This window comes from Sceloporus occidentalis, unplaced genomic scaffold (assembly GCF_023333645.1).
Source record: "Sceloporus occidentalis isolate IW3139 unplaced genomic scaffold, rSceOcc1.0.p SCAF_95, whole genome shotgun sequence".
Taxonomy (NCBI): Eukaryota; Metazoa; Chordata; class Lepidosauria; order Squamata; family Phrynosomatidae; genus Sceloporus; species Sceloporus occidentalis.
Window position 1 is genome coordinate 487,767 of NW_028317075.1, and position 22,495 is coordinate 510,261.

The 22,495-nt window shown below is 38.3% G+C and overlaps 1 protein-coding gene across 1 annotated transcript in view; it reads left to right on the top strand.

The window, feature by feature from the left end:
• LOC149284289 (protein Shroom3-like) overlaps positions 1-13,900 on the top strand; it is a 34,353-nt gene extending 20,453 nt beyond the window's left edge. The window contains exons 4-9 of the mRNA XM_089496878.1: positions 5,569-5,633; positions 6,448-7,314; positions 7,634-8,125; positions 11,423-11,570; positions 13,159-13,431; positions 13,556-13,900. Of these exons, the coding sequence (XP_089353004.1) occupies positions 5,569-5,633; positions 6,448-7,314; positions 7,634-8,125; positions 11,423-11,570; positions 13,159-13,431; positions 13,556-13,900 (2,190 nt within the window). The remainder of the gene's footprint in view (positions 1-5,568; positions 5,634-6,447; positions 7,315-7,633; positions 8,126-11,422; positions 11,571-13,158; positions 13,432-13,555) is intronic.
• The last annotated feature ends 8,595 nt before the right edge of the window (positions 13,901-22,495 follow it).

Genomic DNA, 22,495 nt, shown 5'->3' on the forward strand with positions numbered 1-22,495 from the left:
TTGCTGAGGATCATCCTGGACTGCTAATAGTCTCATGGGTCAAAGAATAGCATGTCTTTTAACTAGCTCACAGTAAAATAAGCTTCTGGCAATGTCTTTTAGTAGGGAACTTGCTATATTCGTATATTAGTACCCTCTCATGGCTTCCTTATCACCAGCATATCTCTAGAATTAATGTTTCCTAAAATGAATAGCAGCATTGCATTGTTATTGTGATATGGGTATATGATATGACTGTGGTACAAAAAGTTGAATCTATTTAACTTTTTTGGTTAATTAGTATTGTGTTAAAAAGTAGTTTTTTGAATACAGTTTGTTAAGTGGCTTTATCACCATAGCAACAAATGGACCACTATAGTAATAAGACCACTTTCCAAACCTCCAAAATCACATCATACACATAGCCCCATGTTACTCATAATGAAATTATCTCTAAAAAAGGCTTGAAAATTTCAGAATAGTAAAAAAAAATCCATAATTTCACTTTTCAACAGCTGTCTGTTAAGATTTTGGCACAGTATTAAAATCAATTGATTACATTTAGATTAACCCCTTTACGGCCTGTAAAATAGGATGACATGTTTACATAAAATAAGAAAAATAACTTTGGCAGCAGTGCATTAGGATCTTTATTAATAGTTTATTTTATCCCTCTAAGATGTAGATCACTCTATTCCCTTGCTGACGTCCGTCTTTTCTAGGAGCTCTGTATATATGCTGGTATGAGTGTATCAGAGTGTTCTACAGAACCCCAGAAGTGTCTCCAACTCTAAAGTATCTTGGTCTTTTGCTTTAAAAGGTATTTAGAAATCATATAAAAATCCCCAAAAAGCCAATTTATTGAATATTACCCATAACATAATAGCATACAACCCCTATGTTTTTAAAATGGCTAAAGAGGACAAATATTGTTTTGGGGGTTTTAGGGGTGTGGATAGGGGTTGTGGTTTTATCAACATAGTTTATGTGACTTTGTTAATTTTGTAAGTGAGTAAATGTTTCTATACACATCTTGTGAGTTTTAGGACTGTAGATTACTGTGATACATTCATACCCAGCAGCTATGTATGAATATGTTTTCAGTTTAGGGAATGGCAAAGTACGCAATTTATTTTAATCAGGGCTATATTGACCGTCCATAATGCTGAGATAGTAAAACAAGGTTTTGCATAAAACTCAAAGAAAGGGCCTACATAAGTATCTGCTTCCTTTTTAGATAACAGTATTTAATAGTATGTAATTAGAGATTTGTGATGATAATCAAACTTCCTTTCGGCCTCTTTGATGATTGTTGGCTCAGTGGGAAAAAAAAGTCATTGTTGCTTCCAGGCAGTTTTTAGCAGGTTGAATTCAAACCAGGTTTCAATGAGCTCAGGTCAATAGTGAATACCCTTCAGATCTGGATTAACAAGTATTAACTCGTGTAACTCTTCCAAGTCTGCTGTTAAGACTATGTCAGGTTTCTTACAACTTCCGGTTCCATGGACAGGTTCTTTGCCATCTGTTCTCTTTTAAAACTAATTACACTAGCCTTTTTAAACTTATTAATACTACACCCTTGGTATTTTAAATAAGTAAGGAGATATCCCTACTAATACACAACTATATAGGTTTCTTGTTGATAGCCTGGACTCTTCCCCATCAGTGGCAGCCATTATTGATAACTCTGTGCTGACAGATTTATGGTAGCAGTGTAGCAGGACTTGTTCCAATTACAGAGTTTGGAGCTACGGCCTCTGTTTTGGCATTCTGTCATGTCAATGCTGGCACCGCCAGAAGCATTGGTTCGTGTGGTAGAGACCCTAGGTCAGTACAGTGAAAAAGGCTTAAACAAACATGGTAATAATGGCAAAAGGGGATGTTCTTGAGAGTACAAAATAGTAATACACATTCTGCATTTTATATAATTTTTTATTTTTATATTATTTCCGTATCTACTCTGTACATTATTATTATTAATTTTATTTATTATTACATATTATTATTATTATTATTATATTATTATTATATTATATAGCGCCATCAGATTCCACCGGGCTGTACAAAGGGTAGACAGGACATTACAATTACTATATATCATAACAAGATGACATACAGAAACAACAGGGGCCTTGCTCAAAAAAGCTTACAATTTATAATGTACTCTATTTGACATTTACTGACCCTTTTACGAACTGATGCCGTTATCAATAAAAATACATGCATAAGTTCCCACTGTAGCCATTAAAACTATGACAAATGTCCTTATTAAAATGATACAATAATAGAACCATGAACCCATTACATTACATTATATTTAGCACCTACCACTGCAGCAGCTGTCTTCAGACTCCCATCATGAGATATCATATCCCAGCACTCCCCTACCAAACTTACGGAGCCATAATTACACTTATTTCAGTGGGCCAAATGGTTCTTGAGTTTTTTCAAAAAAAAGGAAAAGAAAAAGAAAAAAAAAAAAAGAAGGAATTCTGGAGTGGAATTATATGAAATTAAACACTTATTCAAAATGAACAAAGCGTCCAATCCTTATTTATTTCTATATTTCGTTCTACCGTATGTTATATAGTTGTTTAGAAACTTTATAAACAGACAAACAGTATACTACTACCCCAACCGAATAGGGAAAAAGCGCAGAGAATAGGTTACAACGTATTGTCTGGTATAGGCTGTAGATTTGGCAACCAAGTGCCAATCACAAAACCTCACATAGCATTCATACATCAAACAATCACACGTGGGAGACGGTGAGAAGCACGTGGGGGCTAGCTATTACTCATAAATTAGGTCATGATATGATATAGTATAACGTCCGCCCAGGGGTGACATGAGAGGGAAATTAAGAGTTAGACCTCAAGTAGTAGGATTTCTAACGTTCTCTAGATCAGTATCTCGAAAGTGTTTCCAGAATAACCAGATATTGTCAAATTTATCAAGCTTGTTAATTTTAATGTAGTATCCTCTTTCCATTGAGTACTGATGGTTAGTTTGATTGATAACTAATCTCCAGTCAAGTAGGCCTGCCTGTCTCCAATTTCTAGCTATGCATATTTTTGCGGCCATAAATATATGGATAATTAAAATTCTATGGTTTAAATGGAATTTCTCAAGTCCCAGATGGAAAAGGAACATCTGTGGATCTAGTTGGTCCTGAAAGTGAAAAAGTGAGCCAAGTAATTGCGAAAGGTTATATCTTAAATTCAATAGTTGTGGGCACTCCCACCAAATATGGGCAAATGTGCATCTGTTTAGATGTGCACTGCTGATTTTGTTGAATCTAGTTGGAACCAGATACCATCTATAGGTTATCTTAATATAAGTCTCTATTAAATTTATTGAGTGGACATACTTTCTTGTGAGAACCAAGGCCTGTCGCCATTGATCCAAGGAGAACTCAAAACCTAGCTCACTTTCTCACTTCAGGATTGGTGGATCTTTCTCGTCTTTTTGCATAGATAGTAACAATTTAGATGAACTTGAGATTTGTTTTTTGTGTGTTGTAAGCCAATGTTCTAGTTCCGGATTCCTATCAATTCCTACCTGGTTAATACAATTCTTAATCCTCAAAAAAGAGAATAATTCAGATGGTGGTAGAGAGAAAGTTTTACATATCTGGGGAAACGGCGCAGTAGTATCTTGGTCTAACAGGTTTCCAATGCAGGAGATACCGCATCCTTGCCATCTGGTCAGGTCTATATCTCTAATAAAGTAGCGGATAGCCTCAATTGGAGTAGAAGGCATAAGAGATCTTTTTATCCCCATACTCCGTTTGAGTTTAAGCAATGTTTTGAGTGTATCGTAAATTATGGGATTCAGGATTTTTATATTTTTCAATATAATATAATTATTATTCACCAAGACCCATATCTGATTCCTCTATGTATAACCATCTTGGGGAATTATTAGATTTTTTATCCCAGGCCAGATAGTGGGTCAACATTGTGGCGTCATGAAGTTTGTTGATACTCGGGTAGGATATTCCCCCTCTATTTCATTTCTTGGTTAGGATGTTATTTGTTATCCTTGGTCTTTTCTGCTGCCAGATAAAATGGTCGATGGTTTGCTGAATATGCTTCAAAATAGGGGGGTAAACTCTCAGAGGGATTGTTCTAAAAAAGTAGAGAATTTTAGGAATTAAATATCCATTTATTAGATGGATTCGGCCAAGCCAAGAGATTTCAAGGTTTTTCCACCTTGAGAGCTGTGCTTTTATTTTACCGATTAGTTTTTTAGAGTTAAAATTAATAAGCAAAGGAAGTTCTTGTGATATTAATTCCGAGATAATCTATAGTTTGTGAATTCCAATCAAGTGAACACAGGGACCCAAGCTCAATTATTTCGTCTTGCGTAAAGCAGGTCGTGATAAGCTGCGTTTTCCCAAGATTAATTTTATAGTTAGAAATTAGGCCATATTTATCTAGTGTTTTAAAGAGTGCAGGAAGAGAAGAGTTAAAGTTCGTCATTGACAAAATTACGTCATCTGCATAGAGAGAAATTTTAAATGACTCCGAATTAATTTGTATACCAAATATATCGGGTGATTGTCTCAATAGTTCCGCAAGAGGCTCTATACTAAGAATGTAAAGTAAAGGGGCTAGTGGACATCCTTGGCGGGTTCCGTTTTTTATAGGGAACCAGTCTGAGTCCAGTAAGTGACCGACCACTTTAGCTGTTGGATTAGTGTAGAGGTTCATAATGTAATTCTTGAATGTTCCTACGATACCGTAGTTTATGAGCCAAATGGTTCTTTGTTCTGATAAGCAGCACATTCTGCAGCATCTGCTACCACTCAATGAGTTATGTATATAATTCTGCAAAACCATCCAGTAATAATTCTAAAATAGAATTAATAATAGTATGTATTATTATTATTATTATTATATATTGCTTATCAACAGCTGAGTGTTGATTCCAGTAAGGAAATGGGGCTATGTTTAGTGAATGGAACCGTTGTACCTTTAAAATATATTTCATTTGCCAATACTTCACATTATGCCTAGTTCAGAAAAACCCATAGAAAAAAGTTAGTACATCGGCAATATAAATGATTCATTTCTAGGAGTTTTTTCAATCTGCCCTAAGTAGTGTTATTGGCTCCCACAATATCCTGGACCAATTCATTTATTTGCTTCCCATCCAAACAGAGAAGCAACTTTTACTCACTCATAAAATGAAACAAGGAGTCTCTCGACTGTCATAAGAAAACAACAATGGAAGCAGTTTTTTAATCCACAGCTCAGAAATACGTGCCAAATCTTCATAAATAGCTGTGTTTATATGTAAATTGTTTGAAGCAAACAACTTTGATAAACTCTGCTTATGTGTTAATGTGGAAAGAACCAATGTAAGTCCACATTGGTAACGCCATACCGCCAGGAGGCATTTGCAAAATTTCAGTGAATAGAATACAGGCAATCTGGAGCCATTCCGATAGAAGGGTTAAAACATAGGGTAACTGGGTGATGTGTGACTGTACAATGTGGAACAATCCACTTGGGCTTTCCGCAAATCACTGGCATTCCACACTGAAAACAAATATGCTTTACATGGTTATTTCTTGTATTTCAGGATCTCATGAGTAGGCAGGACGTCAATGTAAAAAACACTTCTTATGGTTCTTATCAAGGATTCAGGTATGTTCAGTGCATGTTATTACTTATAGAGTATTTTTTTCTTTTTCAATACAATTTCAGAGCCCTGAGTTTAAGCAGCAGAGCTAAATATTAGCTATTGCAAATCATTGTTTTTAATTATTTTTTTTAAATCTAACGTGCATCAACACCAACAATAATATATGGGATTTGATTCATAAAGATGTCTTAATGCAAATATAGTGGGACACCTAGAGTATACAGTATAAATGCTTGTGGAATCCATCAGTCCTAAAAGTAAATCTGCAAAGAAAAAGGCACACAATCACATAAAAAGTGGTTCATTTATGTGTAAATATTTGTCAGTATTTTGTCTTTTAACTACCACATCCAAGGTCATGTTATTGCATTCACTACACGTATGAAGGCTGGTGACTCCATTTTATACATATCATCATAGACCTTGCAGTGTTTCTAAATTTTAGCTATTACATGTATCATACGCTCCCAGTTTATAAGTAATTCCCACCGTTTCTTTGTTATAACACATTACTGTCCCAATGACCAACTGTGGAAAAGGAGGAAAAGGCAACTGAATTAATTATTCTTTGGCTTGGATAAGTATAGAATAATGTTAGTAAATAGTAATTATTGGGATCCATATAGTGACGTTTGTTAGCTTCTCAAGTTTTCTTTTTGATTATAATACTGAAATTCTGTGATATCTGGCTACTGTCTAATTTTTCGTACTTATCAAACCAAATAATGATTTTTTTGTTGTTTGCTTTTAAAAAAATGCCTTAAGACTGCAGGGGGACATATTTTTTATAACACCATATTGTGTGGCTTATTTTAGTGTCTTGAAAAGCAGAAGTGGAGTTAAAACGGATAAAGGATCTTTCCGTAGCACTTTAGAGTCTCATCAAGATAATGGTGGTGGCACAGGAGAAAAAAATCTCCCTCCTACAAGCAGTATTGCCATACAGAACACTGTGTATATGAATGCAAAAAATCAGGTTATACCCCAAAGCCTTAAACCAGAGTTTGGAATTCCTACCCATTTACATGAGTCTAAGTCAATAACCGTGCCATTGCCAAGTCAACCAAATCCTTCTAAAACTGTTGAAGTCTCCACCACCCATTGCATACCAGATTTTGCTGAAGAATGCCTCTATAATAGGAAAAGGGTTGTAGATAAAGAAGCATCTCCTATGCACGACCACAAATCATATGAACATTCCACAGAAAAAGTATCCATTAAGAAGGCTACCCCACCACAGAGGCCACCCCCCCCCAAAATTAAATGTACCAAATTCACCAGTGAACAACAGTTTCCACAGGAAAAGACTCCTTCTCCAACATTTGGAAATAAACTTTCTCCTAGATGGAATAGCAATTCTATGTGGAGCAGCAGTTCCTCTGAACCAGAGGCCTCTTCTCACTATGGAAAAATATCTCTTCGCATATCCGAATCTTGTCTTCAGTCATCTTCCCCTTTTGTGGGGCAAGATGAAGAAGATGATGAGGTATTCATGAAAGAGCCAGAGGTAGATGCATTTTACAGAGATCCGGCTATTCCTCCATCTCCACCTCATTTTGCACCTCCCACCATAGATGATGCTCTTCTCAACGAAAGCACAAAGCCACAGCCAAATCCTTCTCCTGGGATGTATGAAAACAAAGACACCTTGTCAAACTCTGTCAAAGATGAGGACAAAGAAAGGTAATCCATTTTTATTTATGTATAATCAAAAGTTCATTGAAATGAATGTACTGTGTACAAAAGCATAACCACAGATGCTTGTTAGTGTTGATACTTGGGGAGAATTATATTTTTAATATCAAGGAATAGTAATCGTGACATGATTTATGTTTTTGCAAATAGATTTTAGTAAATGACTACCAATCCATAGTTTAATGCAATGTATGCAGCACTGGGAATATTGTATTAATGTTCATTATTTCCTTTTTCAAATGTAAACAAAGTCATCCATATAAAGTTAAAATATAAATTCATATTATGAATGCTGTTTCCTTGACAGACCTTCTGTTGTGATTGATGAGATGGCTATAGCACCCCAAAGTATGATTACAACTCGTACACCCATTAAAAATTATGAACAACCACTAGAAAGACCTTTCAGTGCGGCACAAGAACCACAACCAACCCCAAACAGTGAGGTAGCAACTCATAACTATGCAGAACATTCTACCCCTCATAAAGACATGGTGTCTAGTGCTTCTCAACGTTTGGAGATGGAGTACCTTCCCTGTGAAAACCGCAGCACCTTAACTTCCGTCCAGACGGATATAATGTCTCCAGAAGACGTCAAGACTCAGGAGTTGGCTAAGGAGATTGTAGACAAAGACAAGTCTCTTGCTGACATTTTGGATCCTGAGTCAAAGATGAAGACCACGATGGACTTAATGAGTGGTCTGTTTACAAAAAGCAGCAGAGAATTGAAGGATAATAACAGGAAGTGGAAAGAAGACAAAAGTGCACAAGACATGGTTGCTTCAGTGGAAAATGGAAAGTAAGTACACACTGATTTAGGGCTGCAACAACTAATCGATAAAATCGATAATAATCGATAATGAAAATCGTTGCCAACGAATTTCATTATCGATTAGTTGAATCGATTTTTATCGATTATAAACAGAGGGTTTTTCAGAGCAAACGCTCTGAAAAATACCCCTCGTTATATAATCCGTTTAGTCTGACTCACAGCAGCAGCTCCTACTTACCAGTCCCTCCCTGTAATCACTGTGACAACTGGCCCCGCCCCCTTCCTTCTCCCAGAAGGCCAGAACCACATGGCTGTGACACTCATCTAACTGTAAGTATAAAATTAATATTTGGGCTGCTGAAAGTTAGGGGAGGTGGGGGTTAATTTAGGGGCAGTTATGGTTAATGGGGTGTTAGGGGCAGCTATGGTTAATGGGGTGTTTAGGGGCAGCTATGGTTAATGGGGTGTTTAGGGTTAATTTAGGGGCAGTTATGGTTAATGGGGTGTTTAGGGTTAATATAGGAGCAGCTGTGGTTAATGGGGTGTTTGGGGTTAATTTGAGGCAGTTGTGGTTAATGGGGTGTTTAGGGTTAATTTAGGGGCTGTTGTGGTTGATGGGGGTCTTTAGGGTTAATTTAGGGGATGCTGTGGTTAATGGGGTGTTTAGGGTTAATTTAGGGTAGTTGTGTTTGATGGGGTATTTAGAGTTAATTTAGGGGCAGTTATGGTTAATGGGGTGTTTAGTGTTAATTTAATGATGAGGACTGAGGGTTAATTTAATTAATTTAATAAAGTTAACTTAAGGCGCAGTTAGAGGTAAAGGGGGGCAAACTAAGGGCAATCTAAATCCTGGGGGCAGTGAAGATTAACCCTGTGCTTATATATATAGTATGGTGTCAGTGTGATGCGAACAGGTCTGTGACTCTGAGGGGACTATGAGATATCTGGGGGGTATAAGGCATATCTGGGGAGGATGGAGTGACATATCTGGGGGTAGGGGTATAAGGCATATACGGTATATAAGGCATATGTGGGGAGGGCAGCGTGGCATGTCTGGGGAGGATGGAGTGGTGTATCAGGGGGTATAAGGCATATCAGGCACAGTGGCATATGTGGGAGGCAGCGTGGAGTGGAATATGTGAGAGGCAGCGTGGAGTGGAATATGTGGGAGGCAGCGTGGCATATGTGGGAGGCAGTGTGGCATATGTGGGAGGCAGCGTGGAGTGGTATATGTGGGAGGCAGCGTGGAGTGGCATGTCTGGGAGGCAGCGTGGCATGTCGAGGCAGCGTGGCATGTCTGGGCTCAAATGTGTATAAATTGGGGGGGCTGGTTGGGAAATAAAGACAAGAAATGCATTTTATCAGTTTTTTTTTTATTCTGCGTTTGTATTTAACATCATTTGTTTATTAAATTATTTTAAATAAATGAAAAACGTACATTAATTTTTTTATCCGATTAATCGATTAATCGAAAAAATAATCGGCCAACTAATCGATTATGAAAATAATCGTTAGTTGCAGCCCTACACTGATTATGCCGAGACAGAACAGAATGCCTTCCAACATAGACATACTTTCACATACGCCAAAAAGACAATATTTCTTTAGAAGACATATGAAAAAGTTGTGGTTCTGTTGTTCTTATACACTCCTATTATGGGTGAAATGAAGATGATATCCATAATCTGTTAAATACTGCTAAATTGCACAAAATGTAAAGTTTCTTTTAATGTCACAGTGAGGTTATGAGAAGTATTAAGATTATATACATTTCTTGGCAATGTTCAATGTCTTGAAAATCACCCAAAGCCAACATTTAATACGCTTTTTAAAACTAGACTTCGCATTCTAGGAGTGAGCAGTCTACAGGATGTGTCTCAGCTGTTGGTAAATTACTGTTTCAATGATTCTCAGACATTGGAGTTCACATACAGCCCCAGAGCTACCTATTCTTTACATTAAAACTGCCAAAACCTAATTTGTGCTTAGCTTTTAATATTAGACTCATTATGAAATATAATTCACTATGCAATTTTATTAAGCCATCTCCTCTCAGTTTTCTTCATATTTCTGATACAGTTCATTTATTCCAAGTTAGGGGTACATTGCATCGGGTGTTCTAGCTGCTGTGGACCCCTGCACCCAGACAAAAGGGTTTATTAAGTGTATTTTCAGTGCGGGTTTTGAGGAGAGGTGCAATTTAAAGTCACCAACTACATCAAGCATTGTAAATAATAGCCAACCCTGGCATCTTTGCTCTAGTGAGCTTGCCAAACATAATGCACAGTTTATTCGGTGAGTTGTCTTTCCATGGATTGTACTGTGCATGGTACAGGGCTAACAAAACTGGAGTAGGCCTTTCATAGCTCATAGCAAACTTAGTAAGTTTTAATTGAATCTGTCCCGTAAACCCTCCCTGTAATAAACAAACCACAAAGACTGACAAAAGCATCACCCTAACCATCTGGACATTGAATATCTTCTTTATATTTTTTTTTTTATCCGGACTCAGCATGCTCATAACCTTTAGCCTAAACGCAGGTTTTTTTAAAATAAATAATTTAATGAAAATAATCTAAAACATTGGTTACATCTTAACAAACTGACCTTGAGATCCTTCAAAATGCAGGCTATCCCAGCTCCAATATTCTGGCTGACAATATTTCTACATTGTTTGCAGAAATTCTGTAGTTAGAGTTGCCTCGTAATGAGCCACTTATATTTAAGTACCAAGTTAGGCCAGTATATACCTGTATCATCAAATCAATGAAGAACATGACACAGCTCCATTAAATTTACCTTCAAATTCCCTATGCATCCTCAGATTGACAAGTAAAAACACTTAAGGTGTGTGTAATATTATTCAAAATAAATAACCCTTTTAAGAGTTGCGATAATTATATAAAAAACATACTGTGTGTATATATATATTATATATATATATTTTTTTTTTTGTTCTGTCTACCGTATTCAAGATATGAAAGTATTTTAACTTTAGTTTTGTTGTTTTTTTCTAAAGACCCCTTTACTTTTGCCCGACATACTTTCCCTTTTGCTTTTTGTCACATGTAGTATGAACCAATAAGGTGATAAACACCTAGAATTTAGTAAACTCTTTTATTATGATTCGGAGCGTTTTTCTATTACATAATGAATGCTGAACTCAAATCAAAGATTAGGAGCTCCACCTAGTGGCAAATGTATGGTGGAACATTATAAACCAGATTACTAGCTCAGACCTGCTAACTTTAGCGGACATGAAATAGTAAGCACCAAGTACCTTTTTGTTGAATATATTTAAATATGTTTGTATTGGTTACACAGAAAAGAAGAAAGAAAAGAAACTTCAGAAAATACAGACAAAAGCTTTGCATACTATGCCATTTCAGCCCCCAAAGCTGAACTCCTGAAGAAAAGCAAACAGATGCTGGAAGGTGCGGGGACAGAAGATTTTGATGTGAATGAAAAGAAGGTAATGAGCAATTATTACAAGCAACTACCAATCGCTCTTTATCCTTTCTAAATATTAAAGCACATTAAACCCTTAAACTAGAACCTGAATTGGTCATATGTTTGGTCATAATGTAACTGATGAAATATACTTTGGGCAGGAAAACTGTCACAGGACCCGTATCCTAATGAGTCTTTCAAAGAGAGCTGCCGATCTTGCTGTATTTATTGTCTGCTTCTTGTGACTTGTAATTTTATAGGTAAATAACTATTTTACCTGATTATGGCATTGAGAAACTGTGTTTTTTGAGTCCCACAAAGAAACCGTCCCTCTTACATATTTCATGGGTGGATTTCCTCCAAGATTGCTGGGAAAGTTATAGATTTTCTCAAAAATACGAGGTGGTATTTAGAAAGACATGTTCTTACTTGTGGTCTGGTGCTACCTAGTATATATAATGATGCATCAGATTGAAAACTCACTGTTATTTCTACTTGCTTCAACCTGGACAAGCTCCTTAAATGGAAGTTTGTCTCAAAGGAGGAGTAATCTTAGAACAAGAGGTCATAATCTAAAACTAGTGGATAGAGAGGCTTAGATGTAATTTAAAGAAGTTCTACTTTACAGAGATTGTGGTAGATAAATGGGACAGTCTTCAAGCAGTGGTGGCGAATAATACAGTGAGTGGATTTAAACATGCACAGGATAGGCATAAATGCATCCTCACTCTGGGACAGGACCAAGGACTGACTGGGGTTTGAGTCCTTACATCAGAAAAATGGGCAGACTAGTTGGGACAAATGGGTTTTATCTGCTGTCAGATTCTACTTTTCTATGCTCTGCTTGTCATGCCTGGGGCCCTACCACGCACAAGACATCCACAGTATTAATCTCTGTCACATAATGCCCCCTGTGGTGCTATGATTTAATTGGGTTAAAGACCAGAATAAGATGCCTTCTGATGCATTAGTAACAGAACAAGATGGTTACCACAGTAAACCACTCATCTACATGGAAGCACCACTCCAGTTACAGTTAATAATATAGTTATTAGAATTGATGCCCTAGACTACCACAGCACCCTCACCATCATCTACCTTGACAAGGAGGGTTCCTCTTCTTAGAGCTACAAGGAATCTTCATTCAGAAGAGTATAGGGATATTGGCTTTAAAGTATTAATACAGAGACACAATATATCTCCATGCAATCCATGTTTGCTGGTTGGCAGCAATGACATGAAATTTAGCCACATTTAAAAAAATACAAATACAAAAATTACCTGCATACAACTACAAATCCAAAAACATATAGTTTAGCATGAAGTTTTAGTACTGTATTTTGTTCATAGCACATAAGCCACAGCAAGCCACCCCATGGAAGGTGAGCCTTACCTGAAATACAGCATTACAAAGATGGCTGGGCTTCCAGACTAATTGTCTATAATAAGTGAGAGGGTAGGCTCACTCTTTTGGCCCTTAATACAGAGGTCAAACTGAAAAGATGGGATAGCTGCTAGTTAAATACACTTACAAAGTTGAAAACAGGAATAATAAAGTATAGCAATCGATACAAATCACCCATGCAATTGTGTATTTCTTTCCAATGCAGGCAGAGCTGATTACCAGCCTTACGCACAAGCTGGAGGTTCTCCAGGATGCCAAGGAAAGCCTTCAGGTCGACATCAAGCTTAACAACAAGCTCGGAGAAGAGGTGGAGGCACTGATTGAAAGCCTCTGTAAACCCAATGAGTTTGATAAATATAAAATGTTCATAGGAGATCTGGATAAAGTGGTCAATCTATTGCTGTCACTCTCAGGACGCCTGGCAAGAGTGGAGAATGTACTTAGCAATTTGAGCGAAGATACAGGTGCTGCGGAAATGGTACGTGCATGAAAGAGCAATTCAAGACATATATTTCTGAGACTACATTTCTACTTTGGCTTCACTTTCCACAATTATATGTATTTTGAAAAAAATTTCTATTTTTGTTTTTTCTCTCTCACAGAAAATATGGAATGAAAAGAAAAAACAACTCTCTGGTCAACACGAGGATGCCAGGGAACTTAAAGATAACCTTGATCGCCGTGAGAAGTTGGTGATGGACATCTTAGGAAACTACCTCACAGGGGAACAGTTTCAAGAATACCAACATTTCGTCAAAATGAAATCAGCCTTACTGATTGAACAGAGGGGGCTAGATGACAAAATTAAACTCGGACAGGACCAGTTAAGATGCTTGTTGGAAAGTTTGCCTTGTGATTTCCAAATCAGAGGAAAAGTGCCTTCCAAAGAAGTCGTGTCACCTTTGAGACAGATGAATTTACCTCCACCATTAACCTCTTCACTTTAACGTTTCCTGCAAGAAATAACAAGCACTGATAATTTAAATACATAAATACGTTTTCATAAAAATATTGATTTAAAATAAGATCTCTTGGTGTTTTTTTTTTATTATTAATATTATTTTTTTTTGCCATGCAATATTTTCACCTTGTAAATCCAGAGCTATAATTCGGGCTCTTGGAGCTCGAGGTAAGGTTGGATATGTCCTGTGCGCTGATAAGTATAGGGCTTCTCACCTTGCTGCCCCTGAGACAGCTGCCCTCCTGCCCCGTGGAGACTATAACTCCGTGTGGATCTTTTCTAACGGATCACACACAAAAATAATAAAAATCAAGAATTTGTTCTAACAAAAGACACAAACACAAAATCACTCGAAGGGATCAAACTTGAAACATAGATTTGGGGTCATCCGAGTTGAAAGTTGTTTGTTACCCATGTGTGCTGTGCATGATTTGACAAGTGAGTAAATACACTATAGAGCATCTAATACAGAGGATGTGGGGACATCACAAAAACAAGACACCGGTCTGGACTGCAAGAACATTTTAATTTTACTTGGAACACTTGATCATATTATTCTCTTCTCACCTTTCCAAACTAAGGAACGGAAAGAATCACCGTGCAGTCAGGTTCTCTTGTTATTCATGATTCATGGATGCCTTAATAACCGAATTCCTCCTATTTATAAATAAACTCCTCTCGTTTTCGTAAAAGAGAATGACCATTACTTAGCTCTAGAAAAACTTTTGTACGTTGTAAAAAATGGCCCTCTGTAAATGACTTCTCCAACTTCATGTTTTCAGTTTACATAAAAACAACTTCATCCCTGATTATTTTCATTTGTGGCACTAAGAAAAGAAAACCATGTATGGATGAAGTACAGACAGCTGCAGAGAGTGCCACTAACCAGTATCTTGTGTTTGGAATGGTTAAAAAAAAGTTTTTTATGATAATTTATCCTTTATTTCAGTGTTTTTGGTTTTTTTTTTTGGTTTTTTTTGTAGTTCCTGAAGCTTATTACTGTCCAGCACAGACAGGCAAAATATGAATGTGTCCTTGTGAAGGAATCACTTTGCTTAGCAAAGCTTCATTTCTGTTTTAAGTTGTCCATTAAATGATATTTACTTTGCACACGTAGTCACAAAGATCTGTACACAAGCTCTGCTGTAAAAGGTGACAAAACACTATAACAGACCGTAAATGAAAAGTACTTCAATGTAATTGGATTTCAGAAAGTCTTGTGTTTATTTTTGTAGATGCAGTGGACACAAATAAAGTAACTTTGGTATGACCTTTTGTATAAGAGGCATTACTTAAATTCACTGGTGTGAAAGCTCTTGCTAATTTACTGTTTGTTTAATGAATTGTTTTGTATTGTTTGTTTTTTTGTTGCGAAGAAAGTCCATTCCAAGTATCTTCAACATTACAAAAAGACGCTGATGTGATGTGAAGAGCAATTACCAGGATAATGATTGTGGAAAACATGCATTGTAGGAACTATTGTACAGCGCTGCGGAATATGATGATGCTATATGAATCAATAAAAAATGACTGAGGAAAATCACACACTAAATGTTATGAAAGATAACGACTTCTTTTGAGCTCAAGTAAACGAGGCTTGACCTTTTCTATCCGCATGCACCCGCAATAGTTGCATGATTGACCACTGTAGTATATGACTCAATGGTTTAAGGTTCTTTCCCATCATGCCATTGGGAAAATGGAGTACACAAACGGGGAGGTAGCAGAGGCCGTGTGGGAAGCCTGCCCATCCACACACCACTTATATTTATATATCACCATACGGGTACAAGTTATTACTTACACATATCTCAACAGGAGAATCCAATAGGAGAAACCACAGAAATGGTGATACTTTCCCTGTAAAAAGAATAATAGATATTCCGATCAATGCACTCAAGGAAATAATCCTTGATATAACATTAATCGGTCTAGTATGCTAAACAAATTAACATTAGCTGATCTGTCCTTATATTCTTTCCTCTAAATGTTTAAGCACATAAACAACACTTTTTAAGATGATTTTTTGGTTTCCATAGCAAAAAAGTTTTGGTTTCTATGGCATTGTTGTCTTTTGTGTCAAATGAAAGTAAAGGGTTTGGTTATTCATCATTACTGGGAATAGTGTTTCTAATGCCACATATAGTTTTAAAGGAGTTATTTTCAGAGTAGGTTGAACACCACCTTCAGCTCTTTAAATCTTTCACTGTAGGCTTATAAGGACCATTGAGCAGCAGAACAGCACGACACAGTAGCAGGGGTCCAGTCTTGGATTTCCTAGGCAATCTGGCCGATAAAGCTATACTGGCCATACTCCTTCTGGTAATAAGAAAGAAATCATTAAAAAAAACGACTTTTATAATTAGCCATTGAAACTAAAGAATCACTTCCTGGTGTCCATGGATGCCAAAAAAGCCTTCAACAGTGTTGCCTGGTCCTTTCTGTTTGGTGTCCTTCATAAGATTGGTCTGGATCCTGATTTTATGCAGCAAATTAAAGCATTGCACACATCCCCAACAGCTCAGATTAAAGTAAATGGTACCCTTTCACATTGGGTCACCCTGTTCATCAGTGATGCCCCTTTTACTTTTCATTTTGCCATTAGAGCCCTTGGCAAATGCTCTCAGAGCCAAGTCTAATATCGTTGGTCTGAGTATTGGTTATACGACTCACAAGCTCTCTATCTAAGCAGATAACATGCTGTGCATGATTGTGGACACATTTGACTCCCTCTCCAACATAGTTTTAGAGTGAAATTTATTTCCTAAAATTTCAAATTACCAAATAAATAGACAAAAATCTTAAATCTTGGGCCTCAAAAGATTCAAAGCTGCTACCCATTCAGATGGTGCAAAAAATATTTGAGTTATTTAGGATTACAAATCCCTTAAATTATTTGTTCTTATTATCCTCGATCACAGTGGACCTTCGTATTGGTTTGGGAGGATTGGAGATATAAAAATGAATATACAGTATGTACCGAAGATACTGAGGCCACCCACCTCTTATCAAAAGTATGTCTCATACTTTTGACCACGTCTCGACCACCAAACCTTATTACATTGGTCTGTGGGAAAGGGATTTGGGAAAGAATTTGGAACCTAAGAAGTGCAACAAGATACTTTTAATTACACATAAGGGTGCAATTTCAAGCAAGATACAGGAATCTGCCTTTAAGTTACTCACTCAGTGGAATAAAGTCTTTGCAGGTCTTAATCACTTTCTTCCCCATTTTCCACCTCAGTGCTGGCGATGTGGCACCTATGGTGGTCAGTTCCCTTGGTTCATTCATTCTGGGACACGGCCTCAGCGGTGATCCATATAGCGGATGACCCACATTTTCAGGCTACTCTTGAGTTTCTTCTTCGTCAACACAATAAAGTCCCGTATGGGATCTTTAACTTTTCATTTTATTAGTGCAGCTTAGTCTATTTTTCCAAGATTCTGGAAACAAGCTAAACCACCACCTAACATGGCCTGGCTCAAGAAAATGATTTTTATTTGTCATATGAAAGCCTGGTCATGTCTGCAAGAATGGTTTGAAGTGGCTACCTAGGAAGGATTTTCTTTCCTCCCCTTCCTCTCAAGCCATTATGGGTGTCCGTCCCTCTCTAGACAGTCATGTGTGGGTGCAATCATCAAGACCTGGACCTCTCTTTTCTTTACATTAGCATTATGGAAACATTGTATATCATGGTTTTTAGTTTTCATAACATTCTTTTAATTATATAATTTGTGGCAATACACCACTCACTAGTCTGTTCTCTTGGTTTCTGTTGTATAGTTTTATATATAGATTAGGAATCGCTTCCTGCATAATTGTTTATTGACTGATGGGCAGCTCACGGCATCCTCACCAATCATTACTATTATATGTTAAACGAATATGATTCTCCGCAGAACATTGTATGATTGTAAGGTACTTCTTGACACTCTTATGTGATTATGTACTTTCTTTCATTGCTGTATCATTCTAGGGTCTTACTTGCGTTGTCTTGGACCATAATGTAATAATTTACCTATAGCACAACTACATATTTCTGTACTTTACATTAACATATATTGTATTGCTTCACCTATACACATATATATATATATACTTAATAAAGGAGAACGGATTAAGAATCGCTTCCTGCAACGCATCATCTCCATAGATTAGCAGATCATGGCCTCTTGTTCTCTTGTTCAGCATCTTGGCTGCAAGCTCAGCAAGGATCTGGCTTGCTTAGCTAAATTGGCAGGTTCTAATACTGAACAAATAGTAGCATAAAACCTAATCCCTGCCTTTAGTAAAAATAAAAAGTGGCACATTGCTGTCACCTGAACTATTGTGAGATCAGCCGCACATCATGCAGGAAGAGATGTCTGATCTTTGCTTACATGCAAGGGATCAGTAACTGGTCATTGTATATGTAAGGTCACCAAGCACCCCTCTTGAGTATAGTGGAGACCGCACAGTGTCAGCGAGAGGTGCTAGTGCCGAGTGGGGAAATAAGAAGATCTCCTTTAACCAGCCCAATTTGGAGTTCTCTGAATTGATGTCTGTGCCGCTTGCACAGAGGCAGAGGTTACCTGGTTTCCAGGTGCCAAAGGATGCTGATGAGTTTACAATGTAATTGGGGTGGCTTTTAGTGAATATGGTGTTTGAGTGTGCGTTAGCATATGGTGTAGAGTGGGTGTGTTTGTGTATTACATTACATTTATTTATATAGCACCAGCAGATTTTGTACCTCTGTTACAATTAGAGTGAGTAAAAATAATTAAAAGTAACACATATTAACACATACTGATCAGAAGGGAAAGAGGGCCCTGCTTTTGCAAGCTTACGGTCTAGTATGTGGTTGAGAGGGAAGTGAAAGAGGAGGAGAGGACTGCTTGGATAGGGATGAGTTGATTGAATCAAGGATGATCTGTTGAGGTTGTTGAATGAATCAAGTATTATCTGTAGGGGTTGTTGGTCATTCAGATGGCTTGATTAGGATGCTGGCTGAGTGTTAGGAGGAAAGGTTGTATGCTTCTTAGACAGCTTTTGAGGAGGGAGAAAGGCTAATGAAACTGGGTAGGGAATTCCAGAGAAGGGGGAAAAGCACATGTGAAATCATGAATACAGAAGGGTGAAGAGGTAATGACAGTAGAAGAGACTCAAGTAAGAGGAACAAAGAGAGTATAAGGGGTGTATTTGGATCAGTGGGTGGAGATGTAGGGGGGGTGCTGTAGGTCAGGGTCTAAAGGTTGAATTTAATTCTGGGTATGGGGAGCCAATGGAGTGGCTGGAGTGATGAGGAATGGTGACAAAGGAAAATTAGTCTAGCCCCAGTGTTGAAGATAGATTGGAGTGGTGACAGGCAGGAGCCTAGGGGGAGAGCAGTTAGTAGGCAGTTGCAATAATCCAGATGGGATATCACAAGGGAGTAAATTAATATTTTGGTTATTTCTTGTGTGAAGAATGGTTGGATTCGGGAGATGTTTTTCAATGAAGGAGGCAGGATTTGATGAGTGACTGGAGGCAAGGTGTGACTCCAAGGCAGCGAACTGACTGTTGTTTTTTTTGGACAGTAATAGAGATGCCTGGGATTGTGGATAGAGGGGATGGCAGAATTACTATATATGTGCATTCAGATTTGTGTTTTTTTGTACGAATATCTGATAATAATCCTGACGATTTGACTGTGCTTGTATACAGTGTGTTTTAGTTGTTTACTAAATACTGTCCTCGCGCTCCCTCCACCACAGTCAGGGCATCGCTGAGGCAGGTGGCGGCTGGAGCGAGGAGACAGGGGGGCGCAGAGCGGTTGCCGAAAACTCTTTCATGAGGTGGGTTAGAAGAGAGGATGAAAGGTCAGGAGAGGAAATGTAAATTAGGGTTTCGTCAGAATATAGGTGGTATCAGAAGCGGAAGGAAGATAACAGTTGTCTAAGGGAAGAGGTGTAGACGGAGAAGAGTAGTTAGCATTTGCTGTTAGAGTAGATGTATGTGTATGGCGTAAGAGCATGTGGGTGTTAGGGCGAAATTGTGTGTTATTTTGTGTCTTAGTATGTTCTCTTGCAAGGGTTAAGTGATGTTGTACCTGTTGGGGAACCCCTCAAAAGTAAATCATCCTGGGCATGTGTAAAACAATTTAGGATTATATTTATAACAATTATACTGTATTTAAGATTAATGATTTTTACATTATTTAATTATTTTTAAACAATCCCTACCATGTCTAAATTCACATCCTCTATTTTACCAGCAGGTGGCACCTATGACATAGGTGAAATTAAAACTTGAAAGGAATTGAAAGTATGCTCATCTAATATTTTGAGCCAACTAAAAACCTATCCTAAAAATAACTTCTGCAACAACTTGATTATTAACTAACTCTGGCCTCAATACATGCTTGAAATAAACTACCTTGTGTCTGCAGCTTGTAAACTGTGGTTCTGCCCAGGTGACTCTGTGCCGTTGAAGGCTGGTGCAAGGATTTTTATGGAAAACCTAATTTTGCCTCCTCCTTGGCTCCACCCAACGTATCCCGCCCAGCACCGAGAGGGCATTAATAGAACTTGCCCCAGAACTCATATTGCACACATATGATTTGCCCCAACACCCAGTTAATACACATACCTGGGCAGGTTACATCCACTGGATTTACCAAGCTCCCAGATTTCACTCACAGTGGCCTCACAGGGCTCCTCTCTGTCTCAGACACAACATTCATTCATTCTATATCCTTTAGTCCCAAAGCAGTAACAGTATTTATACACTGTCAAATTACCCACATATATAGTACACTATAATAAAAAAATGCCTGCCCATAAAGATACATGCCTGCAGATACACACATACATACAAACGCACAGTCACACTTGCCCTTACACATATCCTGGCGTACATTTGTCCTTGCATCCACACACTTCCTTGCTTTTAGACATACCGTATTTGCTCGATTATAAGACGAGTTTTTTTTCAGAGCAAATGCTCTGAAAAATACCCCTCGTCTTCTAATCGGGGTCGTCTTCTAATCAGACCTCAAATAGAGGTCTGATTAGGAGACTAAGATCCAGATCCCCCGCACCGCTGCAGGGGACCTGGATCCTCCTGTCTCACCCGACTCCCCCCCCCCTCATCATACACACACTTACCGGTGCTTCCTGCTGTGTTGCCGGGGCAGCGGGTTGACGTCTAAGCGATCCGCGTAGACAACATCCGCTGCAGCCGGAAGGAGGTGTGGCTAGCAGCGGGGGTTGTCTGCGTCCGTCGCATAGACCTTCCCCGACTGTCAGAGATCAGAGTTCCCCGCACCGGTGCGGGGAACTCTGATCTCTGACAGCCGGGGAAAGTATACGCGACGGACGCATACAAACCCCCGCTGCTAGCCACACCTCCTTCTGGCTGCAGCAGAAGGCGACGTCAACCCGCTGCCCCGGCTGGAAGCACCGGTAAGAGAGGGGGGAGAGCGGGGGAAGGGGGGTGAGAGAGGGGGGGAGAGAGTGTGTGTGTGTGTGTGTGTTAGTTAGTTAGTTAAATGGGGGTATAGGGTGTGTGTGTTAAATGGGGGCATAGGGCATTTCTGGAGTGGCGTTAAGGGGGCATTTAATAGAGCACTCTGCCTCCTGAAATGCCTTATACCTCCCTATATGCCACTCTGCCCCATAATATGCCTTTTAACCCCCTAAATGGCAGAGTGGCATATAGTGGTATAAGGCATTTCTGGAGGCAGAGTGCTCTGTACAATGCCTTTTAACTCCCTTAATGCCACTCTGCCTCCTGAAATGCCTTATACCTCCCTATATGCCACTCTGCCCCATAATATGCATTTTAACCCCCTAAATGCCAGAATGGGATATAGGGGTATAAGGCATTTCTGGACGCAGAGTGGCACATAGGGGGTCAAAAGGCATACCATGGGGCACAGTGGCATATAGAGGGTTAAAAGGCATATCATGGGCCACAGTGCCATATTGGAGTGGCAAGCCTGGGGGCAGATGTGCGTAACTGGGGGACAGGTTGGAAAATACAAGAAATAAAAACAAAAAAAATCTTTTTCTCAATCACAGCTTTTATTAAAAAAAATAGTTTACATGAATTAACATTTACTGGTAAAACTTTTTTCCTTTGGGGTCGTCTTATATTCAGGCTTTTCCTTTGTTTCCTAAGTTAATATTCAGATTTTGGGGGGTCGTCTTATAATCAGGGTCGTCTTATAATCGAGCAAATACGGTACTTGCCCTAACCTACAAACACTTTGAAAACACAAACACACACTCTCTCTCCCCTTACTGGCCATCTCTCCCGTTTCTCATTATCCTTTATATCTTCCTTTTTTCATTATCTCTCCACTTCTCTTTATGTCTACTCCTCCTTCAATTTATCTATTCCGTTTCTACCTATCCCTTCCTTTCTCTTTATATCTTTTTTCTCTTTACTGCACCATTTCCTCTTTATTTCTCCCCCTTCTCTTTGATGCCCCCTTCTCATTACCTCTCCGTCTCTTCCTCTTTATCTCACCTTTCTATTTCGCCCCTTTCTCTTTATCTATCCTTTTTTTTATCTCTCTGTGCTCTCTTTATCTCACTTATATAATTTCTCTTAATCAAT